The sequence below is a fragment of the Mus caroli genome, unplaced genomic scaffold, assembly GCF_978045245.1.
Source record: "Mus caroli unplaced genomic scaffold, Mus_caroli_1 scaffold_2, whole genome shotgun sequence".
NCBI lineage: Eukaryota > Metazoa > Chordata > Mammalia > Rodentia > Muridae > Mus > Mus caroli.
The window spans coordinates 141,857,550-141,874,497 of record NW_028227257.1 but is presented as its reverse complement, the minus strand read 5'-3'; the positions used below and the strand labels follow the sequence as shown (position 1 = coordinate 141,874,497).

General features: G+C 40.1%; 1 protein-coding gene across 7 annotated transcripts in view; it reads right to left on the bottom strand.

The window, feature by feature from the left end:
- The window catches only part of Golga1 (golgin A1), a 48,766-nt gene that overhangs the window by 26,344 nt on the left and 5,474 nt on the right, over positions 1–16,948 (bottom strand). For 5 of the 7 annotated variants that reach the window (XR_003835554.2, XM_021155478.3, XM_021155479.3 and 2 more), the window contains exons 4-10: positions 13,100–13,190; positions 9,650–9,724; positions 8,708–8,805; positions 6,871–6,903; positions 4,955–5,083; positions 4,242–4,411; positions 3,676–3,787 (exon numbers count right to left, since the gene is read on the bottom strand). Coding sequence is in view for 6 of the 7 variants with exons in the window: in XM_021155478.3 (XP_021011137.1) it covers positions 3,676–3,787; positions 4,242–4,411; positions 4,955–5,083; positions 6,871–6,903; positions 8,708–8,805; positions 9,650–9,724; positions 13,100–13,190 (708 nt within the window). In the remaining variant the exon portion in view is untranslated. The remainder of the gene's footprint in view (positions 1–3,675; positions 3,788–4,241; positions 4,412–4,954; positions 5,084–6,870; positions 6,904–8,707; positions 8,806–9,649; positions 9,725–13,099; positions 13,191–16,948) is intronic. The other 2 variants (XM_029472436.2, XM_029472418.2) reach the window with 2 other exon arrangements.

Sequence of the window (16,948 nt, the reverse complement as noted above, 5' to 3'; positions counted from 1 at the left end):
TCCTACAATCCTTTTGGTCTGGCCTTTAACACCTGGGGCAGACTAATGGAAATGCTACCAAACACCATCTCTGCTGCTAAACCTGCTTATTTCTTAAGTCTCCCTCTTCATCTACTCTCTAGCTACACTAAGCCTCATATGAGGCTAAAGTAAAAGTTACTCTAAGATTGGGGATATATAAGTGGGGTATGGTGGTGCATGCCTTTAATCCCAGCACTCAGAAGGCAGAGGTAGGTGGATCTTTGTGAATGGAAGGCCAGCCTTGTCTACATAGTGAGTTCTAGGCCAGCTAGAAATACAAGTGAGACTGTCTCAACAAAACAAAATAGCAAGGTTTAGACTACTTACAGCATGATTTTATTTATATAATACTAAGAAAAATGAGAACAAATGAAGATATTGTATAGGAAGCAAATGTGAAAATATAAAAGAAAGCAATAATTAAAACAATCTATAGCTGTGCTAGATTATTATTATATTATTTTATATTTTGAGACAGGGTCTAACTATTTAGACCTAGGCTGGCCATTGCCTTCTGAGTGCTGGAATTAAGGATTAGGATGTGCACGACTATGGCCAACTTGTGGTTATTTCTGAAGGGAGAAAGGATGAGATGGAACAGTGAAGGACACACAGAAGCCTGTATAGAAATACTGTTCCCTTAGCCTGAAGAATTCATACACAGGGTATCAGCTTATTATGTATTTTACCTTATCCTTATTCTTATAAATATGTAAAGTTTATAAAGTCATATGTGGCTATTAAGAACAACAATAAAAATCTACTCTCTCACAACCCTGGTACCAGCTGACCTTTCTATAATGAATGCTCTCTAAGTAATGACTGGTAATATCAGCAACTCAGATACTCAAACCAGGAACAAAGATATATAATTCTCTTAGTCCCCTCAGCATTTCTTAAGTTTGTCCAACCTCCACTTGCCATTTTGCTTAGCAATGATACCATCATGGGCCAGTGAGATGGCTTAGTGGGTTAAAAGCATTTGCTGCTAAGCCTTACAGCCTGAATTCAATCCCTGGGACCCACATGGTAGAAGGAAAGAACTGACTCTTGAAGGTTGTCCTCTGATCTCCACATGGACGCAATGTCACAAGTTCATGACCACATACACAAATGCACATATGAATAAAAATTAGGGGGCTGGAGAGATGGCTCAGTGGTTAAGAGCACTGACTGCTCTTCCAGAGGTTCTGAGCTGAATTCCCAGCAACCATATGGTGGCTCACAACCATCTGTAATGGGATCTGATGCCCTTTTCTGGTGTGTATGAAGACAGCAAATTATACACACACACACACACACACACACACACACACACACACACACGCACACACACATACATATACACACACACATACATATACACACACACACACATATATATACATACATGAATGAATGTTATGGCTCAGTAGGTTAAGACACATGCCAACAAGCTGTACAACCTAGTTTGAAATAATTGTTTAAAAATAAAAAGTAAAATAAATTAAAAAAGGGGGGGGGGGAAAGGAGGAGGCCATTTCTTCCACCTTCCATCTTTGTATCCTTTGATGAGTTTCCAGCAGAGCCACTATAAGGAGGTCCCAGGAAAGAATTTGCCACTTTTCATGGAAGATAAAAAGGTAGTTGCTGGCTACGAGGACTGTATATTTTGGATTTGGATTTGCTGCACCCTTTTTTATAGTAAGGCACCAGCTACTTAAGAAATAAGGATGCTTGCCAGGCAGTGGTGGCACTCGCCTTTAATCCCAGCACCTTGGAGGCAGAGGCAGGCAGATTTCTGAGTTCGAGGCCAGCCTGGTTTACAGAGTGAGTTCCAGGACAACCAGGGCTACACAGAGAAACCCTGTCTCAAAAAAAAAAAAAAAAAAAAAAAAAAAAAAAAAAAAAAAAAAAGGATGCTTAATTTATCCTTTTAATAGACATGAAGAATGTTTATAAGGAGCAACATCTAAAAAATAGAGTAATTCTTGAATGCTTATAAAACTGTAAATAAACCACTGACAGAAAAACAGAGTGAAAGAACATAGAGTTAGGCAGGGAGGGAGGGGTAGGGGCCGTCTGTGAGGAGTTGAGGGAGGAGAAAGAATATGATCAAGCCGGGCGGTGGTGGCGCACGCCTTTAATCCCAGCACTTGGGAGGCAGAGGCAGGCGGATTTCTGAGTTCGAGGCCAGCCTGGTCTACAAAGTGAGTTCCAGGACAGCCAGGGCTATACAGAGAAACCCTGTCTCGAAAAACCAAAAAAAAAAAAAAAAAAAAAAAAAAAGAAAAAGAAAAAAAGAATATGATCAAAATATAGGGCTGGTGAGATGGCTCAGTTTGTAAGAGCACCCAACTGCTCTTCTGAAGGTCCAGAGTTCAAATCCCAGCTACCACATGGTGGCTCACAACTATCCATAATGAGATCTGACTCCCTCTTCTGGAGTGTCTGAAGACAGCTACAGTGTACTTACATATAATAAATAAATAAATCTTAAAAAAAAAAAGAATATGATCAAAATATATTGGATGGGGCTAGAGAGAGATGGCTCAGCAGTTAAAAGCACTGGCTGCTCTTCCAGAGTTCCTGAGTTCAATTCTCACATTATGGCTTACCATCTATAATGGAATCTGGGATCTGATATTCTCTTCTGGTGTACAGATGAACATGTAGACAAAGTACTCATATACATAAAACACATAAACAGATAAACCTCACACACACACACATTATGAAAAAAGGGAAATGAATAGAATAATCCTTTGGGGCCAATAATATGGCTCAGCGGGTTAAGGCACATGCCAACAAGCCATACATCCTAGCTTGATTCTTAGGACCTACCTAGTGGAAAGATAGAACTGACTATTCTGGATTGACTTCTAACCTATGTGTGTACACACACACAGAAAAACAGTTATTATTGTTCATCTATCTAGTCTCAGAATTTAGCACAGGACTACAGTTTCTTTTATACTGAGCAATACATTTCTTTCAACCAAACAAGAAACAAAAATAAAAACAAGGTAAGTCTGAGTAATATTCTGGGCAGGTCAGTGGCTGTTAAGCATTCCTCTACTCAAGGTCTATTTATGTAGTACTTTAAGACATAATATTTTTCTTCGTGGTGTTAGGGACTGAACTCAAGGCTTTATAGTAAGCACATGCTCTACTGCTACACTAATTCCAAGGCCCATAAGACATGGTTAGAACAAACAAATGACATGCTTTGCTTTATATGGGTACAGTGAAACAAACTTTAATCTTTGCTACTTGGGAGACTGAGGTTAGATAACTCTAAGTTCTAGACCTTTTTAAGCAATTTAGACTGTCAATCAAAACCAAAATAAATAAATAAATACTATGTTTTTAGAATTCCAGTTAGGATACTGTTGTCTTTTCTCCCTTCACCTCTTCCACTTCCTTAAAAAAAAAAAAGGAAAAAGAAATGGATGTCTTAAACTGTTTTCAAAACCAATCTCAAATGCCTAAGCCTGTCTTAGCTTCTCAAGTCCCTAGACTATAGGTATGTGCCACCTCATCTGGAAATACCATGCTTTCTGTTCAGCAACCTGGGAGGCTGAGTAGCTGCTCTCCATGGGTACAATTTGGCTAGAACAGGAAGTAGACCTGTGGGACTCAGGAGGAAGTCCCTGTCCTTGTTCCTGATTTTACCTTTTGTAGGTCAATGGAATGCTGCTGGATGATCTCCTGGAGCTCTTGTTCCTTTTGTTCCAGGACTACAATCTTATGTTCTGCACCTGCTTTTGAAGCTGTCAAGTGATCTCTTCATGAAAAGAAAGCAGACAACGAGCAAATTTTGATATTTCCTCTATTACTCTCCAAAGGCAGAATGCACATGATTCATTATATTTCAGGCTGCAAGTGTTGTTACAGCCACACTAAGTTTATCTCCGTGTAAAGGCTCCTTGGCTTTCAGAAACAGAAGCAGGAAGACCACCCAGGTCTAGGCAATGAAGTACTCAATAACTTTACAACTCAAATCAGATTGTCCTGCTTAGTTTTACTAGAATAAACTTGTGCCTCTGCAGGGGAGGGAGAGAGAGAGTTAGTGATGTGATGGAGTAGACGGCCTGAGGCCTAGACATGTAAGGATAAATGCAGAAGCCTTGGCCAGCACTGAGATAAAAAGGTTTGGATCAGCAATGGGGACATGTGGGTGGGCTTTAGCAATGCTACACCAACACCTCTCCCAAGGGCCCCACAGACCAAGCAAGAACCTCTGTTCTTCCAGCGTTGAGCAGTGTCTCTGCAATTCTTCTAGCCGCTTGTTTAAGTCAGATGACAACTGATTAGAAGTCACCAACTCCTCCTGAGTACGGTTAAGTTCCCTGGTTCGTGCATCCAATTCTTGCTCCAGCTTCCCCAAGCATTCTTCTTTCTTTAAAAGCTGATAAGAAGACATAATGTCCCATTAGGCCACTACTTTAAACAGATAGTCAGACCACTGAAATGACTCAGTGGGTAAAGGAACTTGCTTCACAAGCTTTGCTACCAGAATTCAATCCCTGGATTCCATGCTGTAAGGAGAGAATGGATTCCTGAAAGTTGTCCTCTGACCATACACAAGCTGTGGCATGTGTTTGTTCCCCCCCACCCCCCGAAACACTCTCACACACACTCTCTCTCTCTCTCTCTCTCTCTCTCTCTCTCTCTCTCTCTCACACACACACACACACACACCACACAGAAAGAAAAAAGAGAATGACATTTTTGTGGGATGAGAATTAGGCTGAATGTGTAGTCCTTAAAAAAAACAGAAGGTAAAAAAGAAACATTTCAAATAGAACTTGTCCACTTTTAATAAACCTGAAATATTTCAATGTTGTTAATAACAAAGACTATGAGGGTGTTTACAGTCTTACAAGTGATGATCATAAAGGCTCACTGCTCATTGGTACTGTTACTGAACTTCTAAAACTGAAACACGTACCATGTGTTTTACTTTGCTGATTTCCTGTTGCTGGAATCCCTCTAATTCATCAATTTCATCTCTTTTTTGAAAAAGGCTCAAGCTCTGGTTCTTTACTTCTTGCAGCTGAGATGTTAGAAACCTTTTATCCTGTAAGAAGACACCAACTTAGGCAACCCAAGTATTAGAAATCGGTATTGTACAAGCAGAACTTTTAAAATTAGTTTTTAAACTGTGTAATTGTAAACACACACACACACACACACACACACACACACACACACAGAGACGCACACACACCTGTCACAACACATGTTTAGAGGTCAAATGATAACTTATGGGTTCCAGGGATCAAACTCAAGTCACCAGACTTAGCCACAAGTGCCTTTCCCCATTTCTCAGGACCCTAGACATTATTTTGAGACAGGCTTTGCTATGTAGCAACTAGCTGCCTATGTAGCCCATTGATCAATGGTCCTAGGATAACATCTTTGTTTAGCCAAGACGCTCTCCAATCTCTTCAGTGCTAAACCATGAGCAATGTTCTGGTTCCCCTAGTTTTGTTAGGCAGCATTCCCAATGTGACTACAGGGTCAATCAGGGCCTACAACCAAACAGGTAGCAGAGCCAGTTTGCCTGTGAAGCAAACAAAACAAAACACCCTCAAAAGCCCCCAAGAAGGCACTAAAAAGAGGGAGAGATTGTAAGAAAAAACATCTCCAAGTGTCCATCTGTAGTTCAACAGAAGCTTGTTTTGGTCACAGGATTAAGGAAATCCAAGGGACACCGTGTGGATAAAGTTGAGGAATAAACATCTGAATTACACTCTTTCTACTGTCATTCTTCCTGTTCCCAAGTGGCCACTCAAAGCCAGAGGGCGCCAAGCCCAGTTAATGCATCAGCCTTTGGCCTTTGGCCAGATGATGGTAGAGAGTAAAACAGGAAGCTAACAAAAGATATCCAGCATGCCCATCAGGAGGAAGAAAAAAGGCAGGCTACTGAAGTTATTCCAATCACCTAGTGTCCTGCTTCAAGGACTGCAGCAACCAGTACTGTAAGCTGGATACTGGGGAGTAGAGTCTTGTTTTATAACATATGAGATTGATTTTTATTAATGTTTATTATTTGTGCACGTATATGTATGTGTATGTATATGTATGTGAACATGGGCTCGTGTGTACCATGGTGTACATGTGTAGGTCACAGAACAACTTGTAGGTGATGGTTCTCTCCTTCCAGCATGTGGTTTCTGGAGACTGAATACAGGTGTCAGGCTCAGCAGCACGTACCTCTACACACTGAACCACTTTGCCAGTTCCCACTTCTGACTTTAAAAGAATTTTGAGGTGGCTAGCTCAGTAGTGAAGGGAATTTATTGCTATTCCAGAAAAGTTCCCAGCACTTGGAACTTCTAAGGCAAGTAGCTATGTGATTCTAGTTCCAAGGGGTCCAATTGTTCTGGTCTCCATGTGTCTGTGTGTCACACATGTGGCATAGAGTCACACAGACAAAAAATAACACATAAGCCGGGCGGTGGTGGTGCACGCCTTTAATCCCAGCACTTTGGAGGCAGAGGCAGGCAGATTTCTGAGTTCAAGGCCAGCCTGGTCTACAAAGTGAGTTCCAGGACAGCCAGGGCTACACAGAGAAACCCTGTCTCAAAAAACCAAAATAAAGAACAAAACAAAACAAAACACATAAGAATTTAACAAACGATTTTTTTTTTTTAAATTAAAGAATGGAATCTTGCAAAGTTGTTAGGGCTGGTTTTGAACTCACTCTGGTCAAAGCCAGGGCAGGCCTTGACCTTGCAATCCTCTTGGTTCAGCCTGTTGAGTAGCTGGGATTACGGGCCTTTACCAACTAGTGCTGGCTGGAGAAAATAGTTCTTAAACCCCACAGATGATGCCAGCATGCATAAAACAATAATGACTGACCTTTTCAAGCTGTTCCATCTTTTCTGACCATTCCTAAAACAAAACAAAAGGAGAAGTAAGCTTTCCAGGGGAGCGAACCTGCAATACTAAGACTTTCAGAAAACAACTTGCCCCTAAAAGTCATCAGTCAACAACAACAAGAGGAATGACACACAATTACATAGACAAACAAAAAACCCCATAGAACTGGTTCAGTATTAAGAAAGTTAAAATGTCCTTAAAAAAAAATGGAAAATGATTTTTCCATAAAATTCTAGAACACAGTATAGCCTGCAGGTGTCTGCTCATAGGACATTCAAGCTCTGCTATTCTTCTGTGTCTTCCAGGAGCACTGCTATTACTTCTTCAGTGGGCAGCTAGAATCTACTGAGTTGGGTCACATGGCTGATGTTTAGACATCAATTTATTGAAAGTCTTGGGAAGCAAGACCAAGAAGAGTATTTGTTAATTGTCTGCTCTCTTGCTTAATTTTCTTTTCTTTTCTTTTCTTTTTTCTTAAGACAACCCCAATCCCCAAGACAGGGTTTCTCTATATAGTCCTGGCTGTCTGTCCTGGAACTCGCTAGCCTGGTAGACCAGGAAGGATAGCCTCCAAATCAGAAATCTGCCTGCCTCTGCCTCCTGACCCGAGTGCTGGGATCAAAGGTGTGCTCCACCATTGCCTAGTGCTTAATTTTCTAGTATGTGTTATGCCCTCTGGTGTATGACAAAGGAGAGGGATATGAGACTCCTCATTCACAAAAGAGAATTCAAGGGAAATAATATTGGTACAAAAGGTCCAATCATGATAGCTACAAAACAATATACTACTTTTTGATTGTTTTTTCTCATATTTGCATACATTCACATACCATAGTTATCTCTTGAGTACTAGTAGATGCTTTTATATTTATACTTTAAAACAAGCTAACCACTTATCCACTTATCTACAGGATTATCACTATGGAACACTGATATTTACCCTAATTCAAAACACTACTGACAAGCCGGGCATGGTGGTGCACATCTTTAATCCCAGCACTCGGCTCAGGAGGCAGAGGCAGGTGGATTTCTGAGTTGGAGGCCAGCCTGGTCTACAAAGTGAGTTCCAGGACAGCCAGGGCTACACAGAGAAACCCTGTCTCACCCCCCACCCCCAAAAAACCCCACTACTGACTATATCAAATATAACAAACCCCATAGTTACTCTAATACTATTTTCCCTTTTACATTATTTTTTTGTTTTGAATTAATTAATTTATTCCCCCCATCCCCTTTTTTTGGAGACAGGGTTTCAAATAGACCAGGCTGGCCTTGAAGACCTGATCCTCCTGTATCAATCCAAGTGTTGAGATTATAAACATGCACCACACTTGGCTCATTTTTCCTGTTGTTGCCATTCATGTAGCACCTTGCAGTAGCTGTTTCTATGGGGATGAAGAGTTCCCTTCAGTCTATGCTTGACTTTGGAGAAAGGGTCAAAAGGCTTTGTGAACTGCTGTAAGTAATGTCCAGTAATTATACTGGAAGAGGCAGGTGCTTGGGGGTGCAGGGTTGGGGACAACTTTTTAGCAGGTAAGATCTTTGTAGGCTCACTAGTCAATTATGGATACGTCACTTTTCATTTCTATTTTACAAAGATACACAGAGAATAATTCTCTCACATTCTGGACACATTTCATGATTAAATTGTCAAGTCTGATTTCATAAGAAAAGGCCAAATGAATACTTAAAGAACTTATATGTAATCCTTTCCTTCTAGGTAATATAGACCTTTATCAGGTCTGTGTCATGATTTTTAAGTTGGGTTCCTAAGGGAAATCTTTTCTGAGCCTTGGACAGTACCACATTTAAATACCTGGTCCTTCCTGGCTAATGCCAAAGCCAGTCCTTCTGCCATTTTGGCTCTGCTGGCTTGGAATGTTTCATTCTGTTCTTGAAATTTCCGCATGGAAGCTGTTAACAAAGAGGCTCTATTTGAGACACACTTCAGATACTTCAGAAAGATAGAGCATGATGAAAGCTCATGTGAGTAGCTTACCAATGTCACTAAATGAAAGAAGCACGGTCACAGAAATGGACTATGACACTGAAATACTCAAGCTTCTACAACCCTTTTGCCCTGGTAAGGCTCCGAGTCCTTACTTTTGCTTTCTGTAATAGTAAAGACATCAAACAGTAGCTTTTTGAATGGTATCATGACAAACACTTAAGGTAGGTGGGCAGAAAACACCAAGGCTTCTGTGACAGCTACTACCTTTTCATCAGAATTAAAAACAAAATAAAAATAAAAACTAGTAACAACAACAACAACAACAACAACAACAAAACAAGAGCTTTCTTTAGTTTTCTTCTGACTTCCTGTAGCACCTTTCTTGGATGACAATACCCCATGAAAACACGAGTTGGGATAGGTTAGGGTATGTCCATTTTATTGTTGGTATAGTGATGTCAGAGCTTCCCCACAGTCAATATAACAGTAATGAAACTATGTTGAAAATATTTTCCTAAGTTAGACCCGAGGGTCAGGTACTAGATGGTACTAAAACCTAAGGGCAATCAGTAAGTGGGTCAACTAGACAGAGATGAGTACAGAATGATCCCCTCTTAAGTAGTACGCCTACAAAGCAACACAAATATGCTTATACTTGACAACTTTCAGTCAAATGTCACATCAATCTCATTAAGAACAGTATAAAATAGAGATATGAGTTCTAATGAGTACATTTAATAATATACTAATTCATTTAAAAGGCTAAAGCCTGAAAAGATTAAAGAAAGCAGAAAAAAAAATACGTACAATCCTGGTGTTTTTCTAATGCAATTTCAAGCTTCTCTTTTATCTTCTGCAAGTTTCGGACCTGTTCAGCATAGTCTTGGGTGAGGAGGGTGGTGCACATACCAGTCGTGGACAAACATCAGGAAAGGAAGTTAATTAAACAAACAAACAAAAAAAAATGAATGAAGATGATGATGATTTTCTTAACCTGAATCCCAGTCCTGTTAAGAAAAGCTAGGTAGAAAGCCTCCCATTAACAATGAATGACACAGGCAAACAGGAATAGTACAAACTTCCCATGGAATAAACAGTGAGTACAAACAGGTAGATTTGTTTAGCCTGGACAGAGAACAATTAGGCTAGGCCTGGTCATCAGAAATGCCCTGCTATAAAAAACCCACCATCATCTCCATTCATCTGTTCTACATCTCAGTTTTCCTTTGGTGCTTCGACTAAAAATGGCTTCCACAGGCACACATATTTGAATGCTTTGTCATCAGGGAGTGGGACTATTTGAAAGGATTAGAACGATTAGGAGGTAGAGCCTTGTTGGAAGTATATCACAAGAGGTGGGCTTGAGGTTTCAAAAGCTACGTGGAGCCAGTATATCTGTCTCTCTCTGATTATGGATCAGGATATAACTCTCAGCTACTGCTCCAGTGACTGCCTGCATGCTGCCACTCCCAGCTAAGACAATAATGGACTAAATTTCTGGAACTGTAAGGAAGCCCCCAATTAAATGTTTTCTTTTGTAACATTTGCTTTGGTCATGGTCTCTCAACATAGCAATGGAACAGTGACTAAGACAGTTCCCATTCCCTGTTGCCTTTAGCAGTATGCCAGATCAAGGGTAAGCACTAAAAGCTCATGTGCAACCATAAAACTGAACAACAGTGGTTAGGTAAACAGCAAACACCTTAGCATAGAACTGCCTTTATGGCATAGGTGCTCAATTTCTAGATTGGTGTAGGTGCTCCCTTTCTATACAGGAACTGAGTGACATAGGTCACCTCAAAGGTGAAAAAATTATCTGAGGTGCCAAAGAAAACATTTTGGTATTATATAAAAGTAGAGAGTAGTTCAAATCTCAACTTTGCCAGTTCTTAGCTAAGAATCTTAAGTAAATTGCTGATCTGGAATATTAATTTCTTCAATATTAATTGGTATTAATAATATTTATTTCTCTCTTTTTTGGAGACGGGTTTCTCTGTGTAGCCCTGGCTGTCCTGGAACTTTCTCTGTAGACCAGGTTGGCTTCAAGCTCAGAGATCCACCTGCCTATGCCTCCTGAGTGCTAGGATTAAACTGCCTAATTACACATTGGGCCTAATTACATATATTTCAAAGGAAACATTAAAGTAATCTATACATTAAGTACTTGGCACACAGCAATGAGTAAAACATTGCTGTTATTGTTATTACTCATACAAGGCCAGTGACAATTCCTAAGATGTTAATTCCTAAGATGATACATGTCAAGGCCACTCACTCTCCTTTCTGTATCAGGAAAAGCACTTACTAACACTACAAGAGCCTTCCCAACATTAAGGAATAGCTATTTCACTTCTGCTACTAGTGTTGTTTACAGGTATCAAGATAGAACAACCAATGTTATGGATAGGTGTACAAGATACTAACAACTGACTTTAAGCAGGCTGTCTGGAGCTAGGTCTGAATTTTAGTTTGAATTCACTCTCTGTGTGCCTTATTTTGTTGACCCCAAGAAGCTGAACCTGAAGAAAAAATGATTAACAATAGTGTGAATAATGCTATAGACTTCTGACAGCTATACAAATTTATTTCACATACAATCCAGTGAAATAATTTTACTTTACTGTTTTCACGCAAAAAAAAAAAAATTGGCATAAATTCAAGGAACAAAAGGAGACACATAAATCATGAACCACTTCACAGGATGAAGCTATCAAAATATGTCTACTGTCAAAAAAATATATAAAAATTCACAATTCTAGTATGAACATGCCTTGTTTGGTTAAAGGATATAATGGGAGCTGTGTAAATTGTAAACTGAACAGCATAAGAACTGAATAAGATATTGGATGGATCACAGGGCCCCCAATGGAGGAGCTAGAGAAAGTACCCAAGGAGCTAAAGGGATCTGCAATCCTCTAGGTGGAACAACAATATGAACTAACCAGTACCCCCCAGAGCTCTTGACTCTAGCTGCATATGTAGCAGAAGATGGCCTAGTCGGCCATCAGTGGAAAGAGAGGCCCATTGGTCTTGCAAACTTTATATGCCTCAGTACAGGAGAACACCAGGGCCAAGAAGTGGGAGTGGGTGGGTGGGGGACTTTTGGGATAGCATTGGAAATGTAAATGAAATAAATACCCAATTAAAAAAAAAAAGCAAAAGAACTGAATAAGAATGGCTCCCACAGGCTCATATAATTGAATGCTTAGTCACCAAGGAGTGGCCCTATTTTAGAGGGATTGGAAGGCATGGCCTTGCCAGAGTAGATGTGACCTAGTTTATGGGACTGTGTCACTCACTGGGTGTGTTCTTTTGAGGTTCAGAAGCCCACACCAGACCTGATGTCTCTTTGCTTTCACATCAGGATATAGGTCTCTGTTACTTCTCTAGCAACACAGTTGCCAATCATCATGCTTCCCACCATGATGAAAATGGACTAAACTAAACCTCTGAAACTGTAAGCAAGCCCCCAATACATGCTTTCTTTTTTAAAAGCTGCCTTGGTCATGGTGTTTCTTCACAGCAACAGTAGTATAGTGACTAAGACAGAGATGTAATGAGAATTACACCTCCTAAAGAAGCAGATAATAAAGTTAGGAAAATCAGTAAAAAATGGCCTCAAGTCCTGGAGCAAGACTCACATGAGTGATGTGAGCTACACTAAGTGGCAGCCCAGCAGCAAAACTTATCTGTAGCACATGTATTCAACATCTGTTGCTCATTCCCTAGCCTATAGAGAGTGGTCCCTATAATTTTGTACCTGAAAGTAAGCTATGCTAATGGTGGAACATGGCCAAATCTATTCTACATTTTTTTCTCATTGTAAAAAAAAATAAAAATAAATAAAAGTCTTCAAACTTTTTGTTTTAAAATTTTTTTTTTTTTAAATTTTCTGTGCACATGCATGCATTAGAGGAAAGCTTTCAGAAGGTGATCCTCTCTTTCCTCCATTTGGGTCCCAGGGATTAAACTCTGTTGTCAGTCTTGGCAGCTGGTCCACTGACCCTCTGAACCATCTCTCTGAATCCCCCCATCCCGCCCCCCAGCAACTTGCTATGTAGCCTAGGCTGACCTTAAATTTACAATCTTCCTGCCTCCCTAAGTACTATTATCAAAGGCCTGCAGCACCATACCAACCTTTGCATAAACTTTAAACACTTTTTATAGCTGTGGCTAGAAACTTCAGGAGCAGAAAAATAGATGCTTTTAAAAAAAACTTTTTGACTAGTTTGCTGTTTATGGCTTCTTAATACATACCAGAAAGTCTGGCCTCTAATTTCCTTATCTGTTCATTTCTTCTCAAAAGCTGGGATGAGAGATCTTCTCTGGAGCTGCTACCATCAGAAGCCTGTTGAGACAGATGAAAGGGAAGAACAGTTCATGTGACTCTCTAGCCCTGTATTTATTTATTTTATGCATATGAGTACACTGTAGCTGTACAGATGGTTGTGAGCCTTCATGTGGTTGTTGGGAACTGAATTTTTAGGACCTCTGTTCGCTCTGGTTGGCCCTGCTCACTCAGTCCCTGCTTGCTCCGGCCCAAAGATTTATTACTGTACGAAAGTACATTCTAGCTGACTTCAGAAACACCATGGGTGTTTGTGAGCCACCATGTGGTTGCCAGGATTTGAACTCAGGACCTCCTGAAGACCAGTCAGTGCTTTTACCCGCTGAGCCATCTTGCCAGCCCCACTTCTTTATATTTATTACATTTTAGCTGATTAAATCATTGAAGCCTTCCTAGTGAGGCCTTTCTCCTCCACCTGTAGAGTGGAAGTAACACTACCTTCCTGAGTGACATGAAAGCCATAGGTGCTGTCACACAAGTATAAGTCACATAAGTCTATGCTGGTGTAAGCTACTGCAATAAATGTAGTCCTTTATCTAATAGTATAAAATAATTAAGTTCTTATGATCATATTACACCAAGAACATAATACCAAGAAAGAGATCACTTTGTCTTCTAAAGATTAAGTTCCTGGAATAAAGGGACAAAGAACCATAGTCTTGTGCATGGCTAAGACTTTGTCCTGTATTGATAAAGCTTCAGTATCCCCATTTATAAAACAAAAGGTTATTAATCCAAACCTCTAAAATGCATCAGACTTTCACAGAAAACATGCTTTCAATAGTTCAATATATGAATAGGCATCTACTTTTCTCCCCAACAATCAATTATTTTAAAACTTGTGGAAAGTTGTGTGTGGTGGTAAACACCTTTAATTCTAGCACTGGGAGGCAGAGGATGGTGAATCTTTGAGTTTAAGGCCTGGTCTACATAGGCTGTTCTAGGACAGCCAGGACAGTCAGACTCTGTCTCAAAACAAACAAGCAAGCAAGCAAACAAACAAGCAAGCAAGCAAACAAACAAAATACTTATGGAAAACCAGGCATGGTGACACTGGCCTTAACACCCAGGTCAGGAAGCAGAGGTGGTATATCTCTTTGAGTTAGAGGATAGCCTGGGTTATACAAAAAACCCTCAAAACTTAAAAGTCTATGTGTACTACTATTACTCTGGATATCATCTGTTACTGCTAAGACGTAGTTTACTTTAAGGGGAGAGGTTTCTTTCTGGTTTTGAGACAAAGTCTCATTCTGTAGTTCAGGCTGGACTTGAACTTGGTTGTATTACTTCCTGAATTTCGATATTACAGGCATAAGTCATCATGCCTAGCTGATATTCTAACCCCCTTTCCCTCAAAATTTTGGCATTTATTTATTTATTTATTAAAGATTTATTTATTATATGTAAGTACACTGTAGCTGTCTTCAGACACCCCAGAAGAGTGTATCAGATCTCATTACAGATAGTTGTGAGCCACCATGTGGCTGCTGGGATTTGAACTCAGGACCTTTGGAAGAGCAGTCAGTGCTCTTAACCGCTGAGCCATCTCTCCAGCCCTGGCATTTATGTATGTATGTATGTATGTATGTATGTATGTATGTATGTATGTATGTGTATGTATGTACATTTGTGTAGAGGTCAGAGGACATTTTCAGGCGTTGGTTCTCATCTATCATATAGGTCCCAGAGATCAAACTTAAGTAATGAGGCTTGCAGCAAGTGCCTTTACCCAATAAGCCATCTCTCCTATCTTGTCACTACTACTACTACTGCGACGATGACGTCTGATGAAAAACAAAGAGATGCAAGAAAGAAGGGTGGGGTGGGATGAGTAAAACAAAACTAAGCATGTAAAAAAATGCCATAAGGAAGATTACTAATTAGTAAGCTACTTACAAAATATCTTTTGAAAAAGGGGCTGGGGAGATGGTTCAGTGGAAAAAGTACCTGCTGTAGAAAGATGTAAGTTTGGATCTGCCAGGTATGGTGGTATATTCCTGTAACCCCTGCACTGTGTGGGAGGGAGAAGACAGGCAGATACCATAACAAAATGGTGAGCTCCAGGCTCAGTGGGTAAGAGTACTTGCTAGACAAGCATGTGGACTGGCGTTGAATTTCTAAGCACCTAGAAAAAATACCAAATATGTCTGCATGCACCTGATCCCCAATGTTAGGGGAGGACAAGTGGATTACTCCTTAGCCAACCTGCATTGCTCAAAGGAATTTCTTTTTGAGCGAGAGACCCATTTTAAAAGAAGTCAGGGAGCAAGAGGAAGATAGCCAGTTTCCTCTTCGCTTTTGCCTGTGTGTGCACCTAGGCACCCACATGCACACACAAACACACAAGACAAAATAAAATAAAATAAAATAAAATAAAATAAAAGGTAGAGATCAACAGAGGAAGATTCCCAAAGTTGACCTCTAGCCTCCACATATGCTTGCACAGGTAAGTATACCCATATATATATGCATGTGTGTGTGTGTGTGTATATACTTAATGCACAACACACACACATGGGGGGTAAGGTAAACAAAATTTAAAATGCTAAAAGAAAATTTAGATAGTGTTTTCCTATAGGGTCCATTCTGGCCTTGAACTGAAGATCTTCCTTCCTTATCCTCCTAAATGCTAAGAGTATAGGTATGTGTCACCCTGATGACAGCTGAGTCTTTGGTTTTACTATAAAAGTTTTCAAAACTACATTAAAGAAGTAGGGAGAGTGGCCTAGCAATCATTTTACATTTGCCCCTCAAATGTTTTTCTCACATTTGCTTCTTCAATTCTTATTTTGATGAGGTTCAAATAATAGACATCAGGAGCTTTCATTCTGAATTCTAATTATACATCACTAAGAATGGTATTTTTCTACTTAGGCAGAATTCTGTTACCACAACAAACAAAACTCAAAATAATACTAATAATACCGCATCTTTCATAGTGTTTTTACAGTTTATCTCCATGATGGTTTTATAGGTGGATGAACAACTTCCAACCCATTTTAAACATTTATTTAACTGTTACTTGCCATTCAATCTTTACTGGGAGCCAGTTTTTCTGTTTTGTCTGGTACTGAGTAAACCTAGACACCTAGTGCTTATAAAAAGATTCTGTACTGGGGATTGAATCTAGGGCCTCACATATATTAGTAAAGTGCTTTTCCAGTGAGCCTTACCCCTCTCAGGGTCAGTGTCAAGGACAGGTAAAAAGTAGTCTGTGGAGTTATAGCACCTGGGCTCAAGTCTCAGCTTCACCACTTCTTAGCTGTAAGAACCTGGTCTGATTACCCAACTGCCCTGGACACTGTTTCCCTTATGGTGAACTGTGACAGTGACTTGGATTGACCTTGCAGAGCTGTATGAGGAGTACATAAAGCAGCATTTGTCAGACCTCAGATCAGAAGCTGCCACACATTTGCTCCTATTACACACCATCTTCTCCTAGTTGTCTTCTCTGTTTACACTTCTATAACAGAGGACATCGGTAGCTTAGAGATGACAGAAATGGACTTCTTAGTTCTGCAGTTTGAGATCACTAAAATCAGGACCCAGGGAAAGTTTAGTGTTTGGTAAGGGCTCACTTTTTAGTTCATGGATGGGAACCTTTTTGTTGCACCCTGCATGGTAGAAATGGAAGGGCAATGTCTGGAGCTTTTTATAAGGGCACTAATCCTAAATACCCAGGGCTCCTGACTTATTCCTCTCTCAAAGGTTCTACTTCCTAATGCCCATAGTGGTGGTGAGCCATGGGAGACACAAAC